Genomic DNA, 13,771 nt, shown 5'->3' with positions numbered 1-13,771 from the left:
CATGTTGAAATGAATTTGCTAAAAGAGGCAAAAATAATTTAATATACCATAGGCTAATGTAGTGTTTTGGGGGCATCTTTTCTACAGAGTGGACAACAATTATTTTAAATATCAATTTTCTTGTAAAATAACTTAGTCAACAAAAAGTCGGAGGTCCCTATGGATTCAAATCCTTCTAGCTTCTGCTAGACAATGCCCAGACTTACACTGAAGGGGCACCCAGCAATCTCTTTCACTCATTTCCAAGTCTTTGACAAATTTGCCTGATAATGGGTCCATTTTTAGCATTTTTAATAATGCAACAAAAAAGATAAAATAGAAATTTAATGTATTGCTGGTAGTAAGTACAAAATTTTGTTAATATTGTCAATAATGGTTTACAGCTATGTACCATGCCAGGTGGGTTACTGAATATCACCCAGGGGCCACTTTGTTCAAGTACATGATTATCTAACCACTATGCTATACACCTGAAATACAAAATAATATTGAATATAAGTAATTGAAAAATAAAATTAAAAAAAACGTTTTTTGTTTCAGGTATACTCCTTTACATACACACATACGTGGTATTATTGGGTTTGATGTAGAATGTTTTTGTTCACTCTGGGCTGGGGTCAACAAGTCTGAAAGCCACTAATGCGACATATGAGGTTCTACAATGAAAAGAACTGAATGTTCCGAGCTTTCCCTTCCCTCAAGTAGACATACATTCACAGTGCCAGGATCTAGTAAAGAATGGAGAGAAACTATAAATATCATATCATTACATTGTACACCTGAAACTAATTGTGTTATACGCCCATTTTATTTCAATAAAAACATTAAGTTAAAAAATTAGAAGTGCCTTGCCGGATGTTCTCCTCTGTCTTTCCTTGGCACTGAGGTTCGCGGGCTCTCTCGGATGCCACAAAAATGAAGAGAGCGTCCGTGGAATGGAAAGGACGACGCGGCAGTCCCCAGGAAGGACGTCTTCCTTGCAGCTGAACGGTTCTCAGAGGGAATCAAGCACTAGCCTGGGGTGGCGGCCGCGCAAGCGGCGGGGACGTCGCTACCAGCGAGCGGAAGAGCACCGCGCATGCGCAGACCCGTGCGGGGCGGGTGAAGCGCGACAGGCATCTTCCACCAGGCCTCGCCTCGCCTGGCGTCCACCCCTGGATCTACCGCGCACTGCCTGGTCACCCCCCACCTCGTCGTCCAAGCCAGGTTTCCCCCGCCCCCTCTGTGCCGGTGCGGGTCGCGAGTGTGCGCGCAGAGCCTGAGCGGGCGGGAAGGGGAAGCAGCGGGTAAGGAGGGCCTGAGTTCAGGGTGCGTTTTTGACGGGGTTGGGAATTTCCTCTAGGGCTCTCTCCGGCTCTCGGAACCTCTGAGGAAGAGGAAAAGGAGCCTCTGGAACCGTTCCCTCTCGCCGCTCGGGCATACCTCTGCCAGTCGATGTGTTTTTGTCACGAAAACCGGAACTTCGTCCGGTCCGCTCGGCTCCCCGCCTCCACCGGGGAGTCCGAAGACCCAGCCCCGGCCAGTCTGCTATCCCAGTCCCGTCTGAGAGGCCTTCCCAGCCCCAGACAGTGTCGGACGTTTATCCGCCTGCAGTGTCTCCGCACTGAAGGAACTCCCCAGGTCCAGCGCTCAAATCAAGCACAAAGAGCCTCGTGGCTTTGTTTGTTTTGATGCTTGCCGGCCCTGGGATTCTTTCTGACACTCCGCTGAAGGAACTTTCGTGGTCTACAAGGCCACCAAACGTAGGTCTTTTTTTTTTTTTTTTTTTTTTTTTACTTCTGGGCTGCTCTAATCTGTCTTTCAAGTTTGAGTCTCTTGATGCTGGTCTCTTACATCCCTGTGCAATGTCCCGGAGTTCTGATCTTTCCTGTGGAAATCCAGTCACACCACGTGTGCCTTTTGGGGTGAAGTATGCTACTATGGCAGTGGAATAGTATCAGTAGTTTTTTTTTTTAAGATTTTATTTATTTATTTTTAGAGAAAGGGGAAGGGAAGGAGAAGAGAGGGAAAAACACATTAGTGTGTGGTTGCCTCTTGCGCACCCCCCCAGACTGCAACCCAGGCATGTGCCCTGACTGGCAACCCAGTGGGTGACACTTTGGCTCCCAGGCCAGCAACTCAATCCACAGAGCCACACCAGCCAGGAGTATCAGTAGTTCTAAGAAGTGGTAATAAATTACAATTTCTGCCGTCGCTGCTACCCCAGTGAATAGATACTCAGTGAACTCTTTAGTAGAAGGAGGTAGCATTTTAGCCCAGTGACTGTGCCTGATGCCCTGAAGATACCTTGTAATTAGATCACCGAAGTACAAAATCTGCTGACAGGAAGAAATCTGGAACAGAATAAAGGCTGATAGTCTGGTCATGTTTACTAATATCTGCAGGTCAAATTACTATGTAGAGATTTAAGTGCCAGTTAAGTCTACTGTATTGACATTCTGTAGATACTGATGTGAACTTTTAGCAGCCACCTTGCAACTTCTCAAATTTCTCAAATTAATTCCTAGGTAGTCATGATAATCAGCTTAGTCATTTTTACTTTGGTAAGTGTGGATGCAATAAACTTACCCACATTTTTCTAACATCAGCCCACACGATTCCTGTCAGCCTTATTACCAATTCTCCTTGACGCTTACATTACAAAACCTTAGTCATCTTAGATTTCCCCTGTGCTTAATCTCCTCACCTCATATTCCTTGAATAAAGAATCACGTGGTTTCTTTATTTGAAAAGTAACTTGCATTATGTCTTTGATTCTCATTCCACTAACACTGTCCTTGGGAAGCTGAGCTTATTTCCTTCTCTCTCATTTTGAATAACAATATCCTTTCTTCCAACCAATTAATTATTGTGAGAATTCCAACTGGCATAATGTGTGGAAAAGCTATCAGAGTTAAACAGAAACAACCCAAGCTATTATTTTTCATTGTACTCATTCATTTTACAAACATTTGAAAACCTAATATATGTTAGATTCTTGTGCTATATCTATGAAAGATAGTCCCTGCATTTAAGGGGCTGTCTTTCAAGGAACTATCAAAGAAAGAGTAGGGAGTAGAGTGATAGAGTGTCTGACAAGATAGAGTGTGGTATAGGCTGTAAAACGGGTAAGCTTAGAGTGAGCACCTAACCCAGAGGAGAAAGGAACAGGGATGAGTTCTTGAAGGAAATTATGTTTGAACAGTCTTGAATTATAACAAAGATCCAGAAGGAAATGGTGAGGAAGGGTGCCATGAAAGAATCACGTTAGAGAACTGCAAATTGTTAGGCGTTGGAGTATTAAGTTCAAAGAGAAGTATAGGAAATAGGACTGGATAGGTAGACAGAGGTGAGATTTAAAGGTGTTTGTGTACTAAGGGAAGTGTACAAATTGAAGGATGCTAAGCAGACAGTTGCCCTGATTATAGTTGCATTTTGAAAGTTCATTCTGGCTGCAATGTGTGCTTGCTTTCCTATTGCAGTGTACAAATACTTCTTTCTGTCTTTGTATCTTTCCGTATCTTCTTTACTGTACCCAGAAAGGCTAATGCCCTCCTTATAGTTTTTATCTTTCAGTATCCAGTTCAGGTCTTTTGTAAAGTATCCTCTAATTATTTTAGACTCCATTACTTATTCCATTCTCTGAAACCCTAGGAATGGTACCACACAGCTGAGTCGTTATTTGTTTCATGTGTGTTTTATGTCCCTAAGTAGATTTAGTAAGACCCTTGAGGATGGGGAGTGTTTCATATGTATATGAGTAGAAGACATGTTAAACAAAAAAATGTTGTTTGGTCTCTTTCTGTTTGTTTTTCAGGGCAGGATCAGATTATGGGCAGCAGTCCTTTAAATTAATTAATCATCATGATGGCTAATGAGGGCTGTCCCAAGGCTGGTGATAGTTCTTTTTCCTCAGATAAACATGCCCAACTCATCTTGGCCCAGATCAATAAAATGAGAAATGGACAGCATTTCTGTGATGTGCAGCTACAAGTTGGGAAGGAAACTTTTAAAGTTCATCGGCTGATTCTGGCTGCCAGTAGTCCTTACTTTGCAGCTTTGTTCACTGGAGGAATGAAAGAGTCTTCAAAAGATGTTGTACAGATTTTAGGAATTGAAGCTGGAATATTTCAAATACTTCTAGATTTCATTTACACAGGTATGTTACGTGAACCTTTAGTTTTAAGTGGAGAATGATGAAATCACTCATGTACTGCTATGGAAACATAAATTGATCTTATATATATGGAACATAATTTGACAATATGTTATTATGAGTCTTTGAAAAGTTCGTATCTTTTGACACTATATTCCTTTTCTAGGAATCCTAAGGAGCTAATTAGTGATACAGGCAAACATTTACGTACCAAGATATTTATAGTAACATTATTTATAATAGTATGTAATTGAATACAAGCTAATCGTCCCTCAATAGGTTATATAGTTAAAAAAATCATGATGCATGTATATATAATGGAATATTTTTTAGATCTCACAAATGATTTAAATGTGTACTATCATGGAAGAATGTTTGCAGTATATTAAATGAAGAAAATATGGATATAATACCACCTCAGTTTTGTTTAAGCATTTGTGTGTGGGCATGACTGGTATGGCTTAGTTGCTTGGGCATTGTCCCACAAACCAAAAGATTGATGGTTTGATTCCCCATCAGAGCACGTGCCTAGGTTGTGGGCCAGGCCCCCAATTAGGGGTATGGGAGGCAACTGATGATGTTTCTTCTCCCTTCCTTCCCTCTCTCTAAAAATAAATGATTTTGATGTTTTCTCCCTCTCTTTCACATCAGTTGGTTGCCTTCTGCATGCTTCCAACATGGGGCTGGCCTGGCCTGCAACCCAAGTATGTGCCCTCATGGGGAATTGAACTGGCAACCCCTCAGTTTGCAGGATGACCCAACCTACTAAGCCACACGAGTCAGGGTCATTTGTGTGTGTTTGTGCACAGGAAAAAAGACCAGGGTTGATATTTACCTCCTAGGTGATGGAATATGAAAGATTCTTATTTCTCCTTTTTTTGGTTTTTTCTCAAAATGTTCATAATCAAGATGTATTATTTAATCAAAACTTTTATCTTTAAAATATTTTTGATATGTTTTTGTTAACGATATAGAAAATTCACACAAACTATGTATAAAATATGCCTCATATGATATGTAACATAGATAAATATACATGGAAAAAAGATTTGAAAGAAGTAGAATAGGGAGGTTCTTTCTTTCCACCTGGCCACAGCCATAAGGTAAGCCAGGGGTGTCAAACTCATTTTCACCAGGGGACACATCAGCCTCCCAATTGCCTTCAAAGGGTGGAATGTAATTTCAACTCCTTAACAGTTAAGGAACAGTTACATTTATACAGTCCTAAAATTATTTTGGCTTCCAGTGCTTCCTTCTCAGGGTGCACTGCTGACAGTACTGCCAGCTCTCTGAACTCCACAGGGCCCCCCACCCGACCAGGCCCAATAAAGCATATAATCTGGGATACAAGGCCAAACAAGGTTATGTCATATATCAGATTTGTGTGTGCATGGTGGCCACAAATGCCCTGTTCCTAAGGGTATGACCTATGGGAAGCCTGTCCATCATGGTGTTAACCAACTGAAGTTTGCCCAAAGTCTTTAATCTGTTGCTGAGGGGCGAGCTGGGTGCCACTATGGGGCTCTGAGAGTCCTGAATTCTTACTGGGTTGGTGAAGATTCCATGTACAAATTCTTTGAGGTATCCTCATTGACCCATTCCATAAGGCTATTAGAAGGAATCCTGACACCCAATGGATCACCAAACCAGCCCTCAAGCACAGGGAGATGTGAGGGCCATGGCCTTGGAAAAGGCCACAAGTTCCACCACACTATTGATGGTTCTTGCCCTGCAGCTTAGAGAAGGCACAATACTCTCCAGTTCCACTGTTCCTGCTAATATGTGTCATGTTTGTAAAATTCTTACCTAATAAACAATTTAGGACCATAAAAGAAAAAAGAAATATAGTAAAGTGTTAATAGTATATGTATATTACAAAATGTATGATTTTAATATTAATTTTTATTTTTTTGCCTTGAAGTTTTTTCTGTAGTGAATATATATTACAATCTGGAAAAAAAGTTTGAAAACAAAGATGTTTGGTCTAGTTTTGAGAATATACTATGCCCTCCTTTAAGGAGATAATTATGTGGCCTGAAAAAGTGTTTCTTTTTTTTTTGTTTTTAAAGATTTATTTATTTTTCAAGAGGGGGGAAGGGAGGGAAAAAGAGAGGGAGAGAAACATTGATGTTTATGAGAGTACTTCAGCAGCCTGTTGCCCCTCGCCTGACCCCAGCTGGAGACCTGGCCCTCAACCCAGGCACGTTCCCTGACAAGGAATTAAGCTGGTGACCTTTGGGTTCACAGGCTGGCACTCAATCCACTGAGCCACACCAGCCAGGGCTCATGAGATGTTCTTGATCTCACTTTTCTATATATGACTTATGTGAGCTGAAAACTGCTTCATAAATACCCCTGCTTCTCATATTTGCAAAGTAGAAATTAACACATTAATCCAAAGGAATTAGTGTTAAACTATATAAAAACAGAATACCACATGCTGTGTCTCCCGCCTCTGTTGTCTGATAGTAACAAGAAGAGATATATAGTGAAAGAATATTCATGGCATCATTGTCATATTGCTAGTGATTAGCACTTGAACCAAAGAAGTAAAAAATGGTAAAACCCAGAGAAGTGAAAGCTACTGAGCATATCTACAGGGAAATAACATTGTACAATATTGACATTTAAGGCTAAAATTGGTATAACAGTTAAGAACAGTGTTAGTAAAAGATAAAAGTGACTTAATAAGATAGGAATTTACTTACTTTTTCCACAAAAATTAATTCATAGTAATTCCAAGGCTGATATTGGAATTTGGTGGCTTCATGATGTCATTGGTGTCCCATTATTCTTCTGACATTTTACTCCACCACCTATAGCTTACAGCCTCTAATGTCATGCTCACTGAACTCCAGCCAGTGGAAGGAGGAAGAGGAAAAAGCAAAAGAGTCTGCCAGCTGAATCTATCATTTTTTAAAGTTTTTTGGTAACCCTGCCCAGTAATTGCACCTATATCTTGTTGGCCAAACTCATTCAAAAAATTAATTTCTGTCTGCAAGTGGAGGCTAAGAAATGTAATTTTCAGTTGTGCACAATTGCCACCCAAAATCTAGGTTCTGTTAGTAAATATGAAAAGAAAATGAATTTGGGGTATTTATTGGTCAGGAAACTGTAGTCTTTGATACAATTAGTTTTAAAAAAGAAACATGTTCTTTGATTTCACTGTAATAACGTTTCCTTTTGGGGAGATGTGGGGGCAGCAAAATCTGTTATTTTGTTGATTCTCCTTTGGACTTGTCTTTGCTTTTTTTTTTTTTTTTTTTTTTCTTTTTTTGGAGCGGGGAGGGAGGGAGAAAGAGAGGAAGAGAAACATCATTGTGTGGTTGCCTCTCATGTGCCCCCTACTCTGTAGATCTAGCAAAGCAACCTAGGCTTGTGCCCTGACTGGGAATCAAACCAATGACCCTTTGGTTCACAGGCCAGCACTCAATCCATTGAGCCACACCAGCCAGGGCTCTATGCATTCTTTATTAACCATTCACAGTTCTAATAGGTGTTAACAGATATTTCTTACCTTAGATTTTTATGCACTTCATTTAGAATCAAATGACCTTTGTTTGTGATCTAGCTCTGCCACTAGTTAGCTGTGTGGTACAAGGCATTTCATTTAGCTTTAGTCATTTATTCATTGATTCTTTCAACAGATATTTATGAATACTTTTTGAGGTAGGTACTAGGGATATGAAGTAAATAAGACAGTCGTGGCTTCTGCCTTTACAGAGTTTTCTAGGTAATACAGATAATGTATTTACAAAATAGAAATGAGTTTGTGAGAGCCTCGTTTTCCTTATTGTGAAGTGGGGAATTGTAAATAGCACTTTATAATTCCTGTGAAGGTTAAATGAGATAAATTTTAATACTTGTAAATGTAAAAGTACACTTTGTAATCTATAAAACCTTATTAAATTGGAGGGCATTTTTTTTATTAGTCTGAAGTAACAGCTTTATCCAGTAGTAGTCATTCACCCCCCTTAGTTCACAATCCATGTTCTTCTCGAAGTTTGTGGTGAGTTCTCATTTTATTCAAGTAAGTCTTATCTTAGTTTTCCTTGAAGCCACTACTTTTACTCCTGTGGTGGATTTGACTTCTTATACTTTTGGAAAACCCCCTGTTTGCATTCAATAAGCCATATCCTTCCTCTCGCCATAATTTTTTTGGCCACTCATTTATTCAAAACAAGTTTCTTGAGCACCTAGTATGGGCTAGTCATTGGAAATACAAAAGGGGCAAGCCTCGCCCCAACAGACTTTATAATTCTAATTGGGAGTACAGATTTTAGGGAAATAGTTTAGTGAAATAAATGAGAATTAAAGGGATAAAGGGAAAGTACAAAATTGAATAGACAGTTTATCCTTATAAGGAAGGAGAATTACAGTGGCTTTTTTTTTTCCTTCTAAGTATAATTGACTGATGTTGTTCCAAAGTCATTATGTAAATATATGAAAGTGAAGCCATCTGGAAAGAAAGTGGTATATATAGTTACTTAAATGTGAAGTATTAATAACTTCTCATATGTTATAGACTCTTGGTTATAACTAATATTAAAATTAACATTTGTATGGCACTTTATCATAATCGAAGATAGAGCCTCAGTCTTACCTTCCCCAGTGCCTAACTAAATGTTTAGTAGATTCATATAGCCCAATGTTAAAAGCACAGACTTTGGTGTCAATCCCTACCCTCAACTCACTTAACCATGTGACTTGGAGACAAGTTACTTAAACTTTCTGATTCTGTTTTCTTAATACAAAAATAAGAAAGAAAAAAACCCCTACTATATAGGGTTGTATTCAGGGTTAAATTAATGTAGAAAGCAATTAATGCAGTGTCTGGTTCATTGTAAGCATTCCATAAATGTTAGGTTATCATTATTATTTAAGTTTTGTGCCCTTTCTATAAATCCTTTGTTGATTTTTACTTAGCAATCAGTGGAATAAAATATATTTTTTAAAAAATATAAGCCTAATGTTTGTTTTTATTTTACTGTACTGGTTATTTTGTCTTCTTGTTTCCCTAGGCATAGTGAACATAAGTGTGAATAATGTTCAGGAGTTGATTGTTGCAGCAGACATGCTACAATTGACTGAAGTTGTTAATCTTTGTTGTGAATTTCTGAAAGGACAAATTGATCCACTGAACTGCATTGGGATCTTTCAGTTCTCTGAGCAAATTGCCTGCCACGATCTTTTGGAATTCACAGAAAACTATATTCATGTCCATTTCTTGGAGGTTCAGAGTGGGGAAGAGTTCCTGGCACTTACAAAAGATCAGCTGATCAAAATTTTGAGAAGTGAAGAGCTTAGCATTGAGGATGAATACCAAGTCTTCTTAGCTGCAATGCAGTGGATTCTCAAAGATCTAGGAAAGAGAAAAAAATATGTGGTGGAAGTGCTAGACCCAATTCGATTCCCTTTACTACCTCCTCAGAGGCTTTTAAAGTATATAGAAGGTAATTATTTTTGTTGCATATCAGATTAGTCAATTAATTGTCTGGTTGCTTTTTCTGTGTGAAATGTAATGGTGTTTTTATTTTTCAGTTCAATAGTAGACATTTATTGAATGATTACTGTATGCCAAGATATATACTTTTGGTTTTGTGGGTAGACAGTAGTGTTTCCATATTTCTACCTTTTATTTTAATAAAATTCTTATGTACCTTTCTTGAGATTCAGTACTAATGGAGATGAGAGTTACAGATAAAATTACTGACTGAGCTGAGACATTGCTGTTTTTGACGGTACCAATTATTTCAGTGTAAGATTTCCTGGTCACTTTTTAAAAAAATTGATTCCAGAGAGAGAAGAAGGGAGAGAGAGAGAAACATCCATGTGCAGAAACATCGATAGGTTACCTCCTGTACGCACCTGATCCAGGAACCAAACCTGTAGCCTAGGTACGTGCCCTGACTGGGAATCGAACCCACAGTCTTTCAGTGCATGAGATGATGTTCCAACCCACTGAGCCACACCAGTGAGGCATCTTGTCACTTTTAAAAAGTCAGCAAAGCCCTAGCCCATGTGGCTCAGTGGGTTGGACGTCAGGGCACATGCCTAGGTTGCTGGTTTGGTTCCTGGTATAAAAGGCAAGCAATTAATGTTTCTCTCCCACATCGATGTTTCTCTCCCACATCGATGTTTCTCTCCCTCCCTTCCCTTCTCAAATAAAAAATGAATTAATTAATATAAATATATTAAAGCCAATTATTTAAAAAAATAGAAAATAAAAAGTCAGCAAATTCTAACATTTGAGGGAAATGTATATGCTAAAACCAAAACATAAACATAACAAATCCTACAAGTCCTCATTATAAAATAAATTTTATATTGATATGATATTGTAGCTCCGAAGTAGCCTTTGAATTATCTTTAGGTTCTAAACTTTGAAAATACTTTTCACCATGGTATAAAATAGTTTTCATCTTTATATTAGAAAAAATAATATTTAATTTTATTTTTAAAGACTATTTTAGACCTGGTTTCAAGATTTGAAGTTTTAACTCTTGTCCTGCACTTGAAAATTTAGGATGTGACTGAATTATAAATGATCTTATGAATTAAGTATACTATTAGAATTAAAAGTGTAATTCTGTGAAGTATATTTAATGTGGATTTTTATTTTTTCTCACTGTAACTTAACAGTGTTAACAGAATTTTGTAGGTTTTCTGAGTGATATTGTTTTAATTCAAATATATATCCTTATTATTCATGGTAGTTATGTTCTATAAAGTTACCATAAACATTGAATTGGCAAATACTAAGCCATTGATCCTAGGGGAGAAATGGAGTAAATTCTTAAAGCCTCTGGTCATGACATTTTTGTCAACTGATCAATACATAATCTTGTTTATGTATATTTGTTAAAATACCTTATTTATTATTATATATTGCTGGTGCATTAACATTGAACTCATGTCAAAAGCACTATAACTCCTACCTTCATGCAGCCTACCTAATGTGTGCATTTTCTATGTAAGGCCATCACAACCTTCTTGCACTTAGGAACGCTTGGGCAGCACTTAAGCATTTTAAACAGCAAAATCACCAACAAGGAACTCAAAAATGTGAAAAACATGACATTAAATCTGAAAAGGACACTTGTTTACAGTATGAGAACTGAAACAAAAGATAGAGTATCACTTCATTCAGTCTCATTTAGGAACAGTCAAGTCAGATGATTCACATTTTTTGCCACTCTGTGAGATATCCATGAATGACCAGGAAAGCACCATGAGTGTTGATTTGGGTTACAAATACATTTTCGGAGTAGGTATAATCACAGGTGAGGAATCCATAAACCCATGCTAAAACAAGAAGAGGGAAATTATCCATACACATTTTTGCATGAATCATGGGAGAATTTAGGAATAGGGCAAAAGCTTTCATGGTAGAGTTAGTTTTTTTTCAAGTGTCATAGGTACAGCATGCTAAAGAAAAGTTTCTCTGCCAGGAGCAAAGGAATATTCCCTAGAATTGGGGTATATTTTCCTACAACTTAGTATTAAATAGTCCAGTCTTGTACTGCTTATTATAAGCATGCCCAATAGTTACCACCTAAAGGTATTTCACTGGAAGAAAACTGCAAAGAGGCAAGGGAGAAGTAAATGGAGGATTTTTAAAAAAGGCAACCTTAAGCCCTGACTGGTTTGCTCAGTTGGTTAGAGGGTGGTCCTGTACACCAAAAGGTTGCAGGTTCTATCCCTAGTCAGTGCACATACCTAGGTTGTGGGTTCAATCCCTGGGCAGGACGTGGATGGGAGGCAGCCAATCAATGTTTCTCCTCACATTGATGTTTCTCCTCTCTTCCTCCTTCCCTTCCTCTCTATCTAAAAAAACAAAAACAATAAACACATCTTCAGGTGAGGGTAAATAAATAAATAAATAACAACCTTAGTATTTTTCAAGTTTGAAACTTTTTCTTTTTGATCACGTTGGAGAAAAGACAATTTATGTAAAAATGTATTGAGACTCTACCACAAAATTTGGAGAGGGCAGAAGCCTTCCTTGAAATGGTTAAATTATGTTATATGAAATGTATAGATTTTTATAAATGGTACATGGTTTGCCCTGACTGGTGTAGCTCAGTGAGTTGGGCATCATCCCACAAACCACAATGTTGCTGGTTCTATTCCTGGTCAGGACATGTCTGGGTTGCAGGCCAGATTCCTGGTTGGGAGTATATGCGAGGCAACCAATCAGTGTCTCTCTCACACATCAATGTTCTCTCCCTCTCTTTCTCCTTCCCTTCCCCTCTCTCTAAAAATAAAAATAAATAAAATTTTAAAATGGTACATGGTTTTATAAAAAGTTTAGGTGATAAAGTATAAAAAAAATAAATCATCCAAAGTCTGTCACCCCAAAATAACCAGTTATAATTAACATTCAGGTATCACTGTATAGGAGGTTGGATGAATGGTTGGATATGGTTGCTGACTCGTTACAAGCCTTATCGAAGCCTACTGCTTCTCTACACTTTTGTAATCTAAACATGGTACTTACCTCTCCCTCAAAGTTAACAAGCAGCTGAAGTAATAACTCCTCCATTATTTGCCATGTTCTGCACCTCCCATTTTGTGCACCTTCCATGTAGGCTTATTCTACCCATTATTATACCCATGGTCTACCTGCCCATGTATATGTTCATCCTATTTTTCCCTCAAAAATATGGCAAAAAAATGCACATTAGACAGCAAAATATGGTAATTTCAGATAAATGTCTATCCTAAGAAAACTCATTCTAGAAAGCACTAATAGAGTTAAGGACAAAAGATGAAGTCACTAAAAGATGAAGTCATAGTCTCATTTTGCATTTCAGTTTTAAACAGTATAGACTCTATGCTAAGAAAAACTGAGATAATTAGCATTCTTATTTTTCTTACCCCCTTCAATATTTATACCTTTGTATAGATTTTTTGCAGTCATGATTCTCTCAGCTCTGCGCTTTGTTCTATATTAAATAGATTTGATGCCCTCTAAAAGTTTTTCATAGTCTTTTTATTCCTGTATTTTCTTTTTTGATTCATCAAAATCATTTAGTTGGCTGGATTTTTATCACAAAGTATTTTTTTCAAGAAAGGCTCGTCGTTATTATATTTTCTGAATTCTTTTTATTTAGAATTTCCCTGATTTTTATTTAACAGCAATTTTGGTGAGATAATATTCTAAATTATAAATGATACTTTTGAGCAGGAACAACTTATAAAATCATGCTCAATGTCTTTTAGGAAATGGACCTCATTCCAACACAGATCTTTTGTTTCTGCTTTAACTGTCATTTTTGAAAGCTTATGACATAATTTTATATCCTTTTGTTATTAGTTGTATGTATAGAATTGGGGCTACTTTATATTTTGTATTTTCATTTTGTTAGATAGTTGTGATCCTGTTTCACCTTGCCATCTTTTTTTTAATTTCTTTTTTTATATTAAAGATTTTATTTATTTTTAGAGAGGGAAGGGAGGGAGAAAGAGAGAGAGAAAGAGAGAGAAAACATCAATGTGCTGTTGCTGGGGGCTGTGGCCTGCAACCCAGGTATGTGCCCTGACTGGGAATTGAACCTGTGACACTTTGGTTCACAGCCCGCACTCAGTTCCACTGAGCTATGCCAGCCAGGGCTTCACCTTGCCTCTATTTTA

General features: G+C 37.8%; 1 protein-coding gene and 1 pseudogene across 4 annotated transcripts in view; both read left to right on the top strand.

Annotated features, from left to right (window-relative positions):
* The first annotated feature begins 1,093 nt into the window (after positions 1–1,093).
* The window catches only part of LOC114496533 (intracisternal A particle-promoted polypeptide), a 41,838-nt gene continuing 29,160 nt past the window's right edge, over positions 1,094–13,771 (top strand). Inside the window, exons 1-3 of one of the 4 annotated variants that reach the window (XM_028512078.2) lie at positions 1,095–1,286; positions 3,797–4,138; positions 9,157–9,588. In XM_028512078.2, coding sequence (XP_028367879.1) covers positions 3,844–4,138; positions 9,157–9,588 — 727 coding nt within the window. In that variant the 5' untranslated portion in view covers positions 1,095–1,286; positions 3,797–3,843. Of the gene's footprint in view, positions 1,743–3,796; positions 4,139–9,156; positions 9,589–13,771 lie in introns of all 4 variants that reach the window. The other 3 variants (XM_036026000.1, XM_028512077.2, XM_036026001.1) reach the window with 3 other exon arrangements.
* On the top strand, positions 4,813–5,960 carry LOC114496163 (annotated as a pseudogene).

This window comes from Phyllostomus discolor, chromosome 5, assembly GCF_004126475.2.
Source record: "Phyllostomus discolor isolate MPI-MPIP mPhyDis1 chromosome 5, mPhyDis1.pri.v3, whole genome shotgun sequence".
Taxonomy (NCBI): Eukaryota; Metazoa; Chordata; class Mammalia; order Chiroptera; family Phyllostomidae; genus Phyllostomus; species Phyllostomus discolor.
This window is presented reverse-complemented; position numbering and strand designations above follow the sequence as displayed.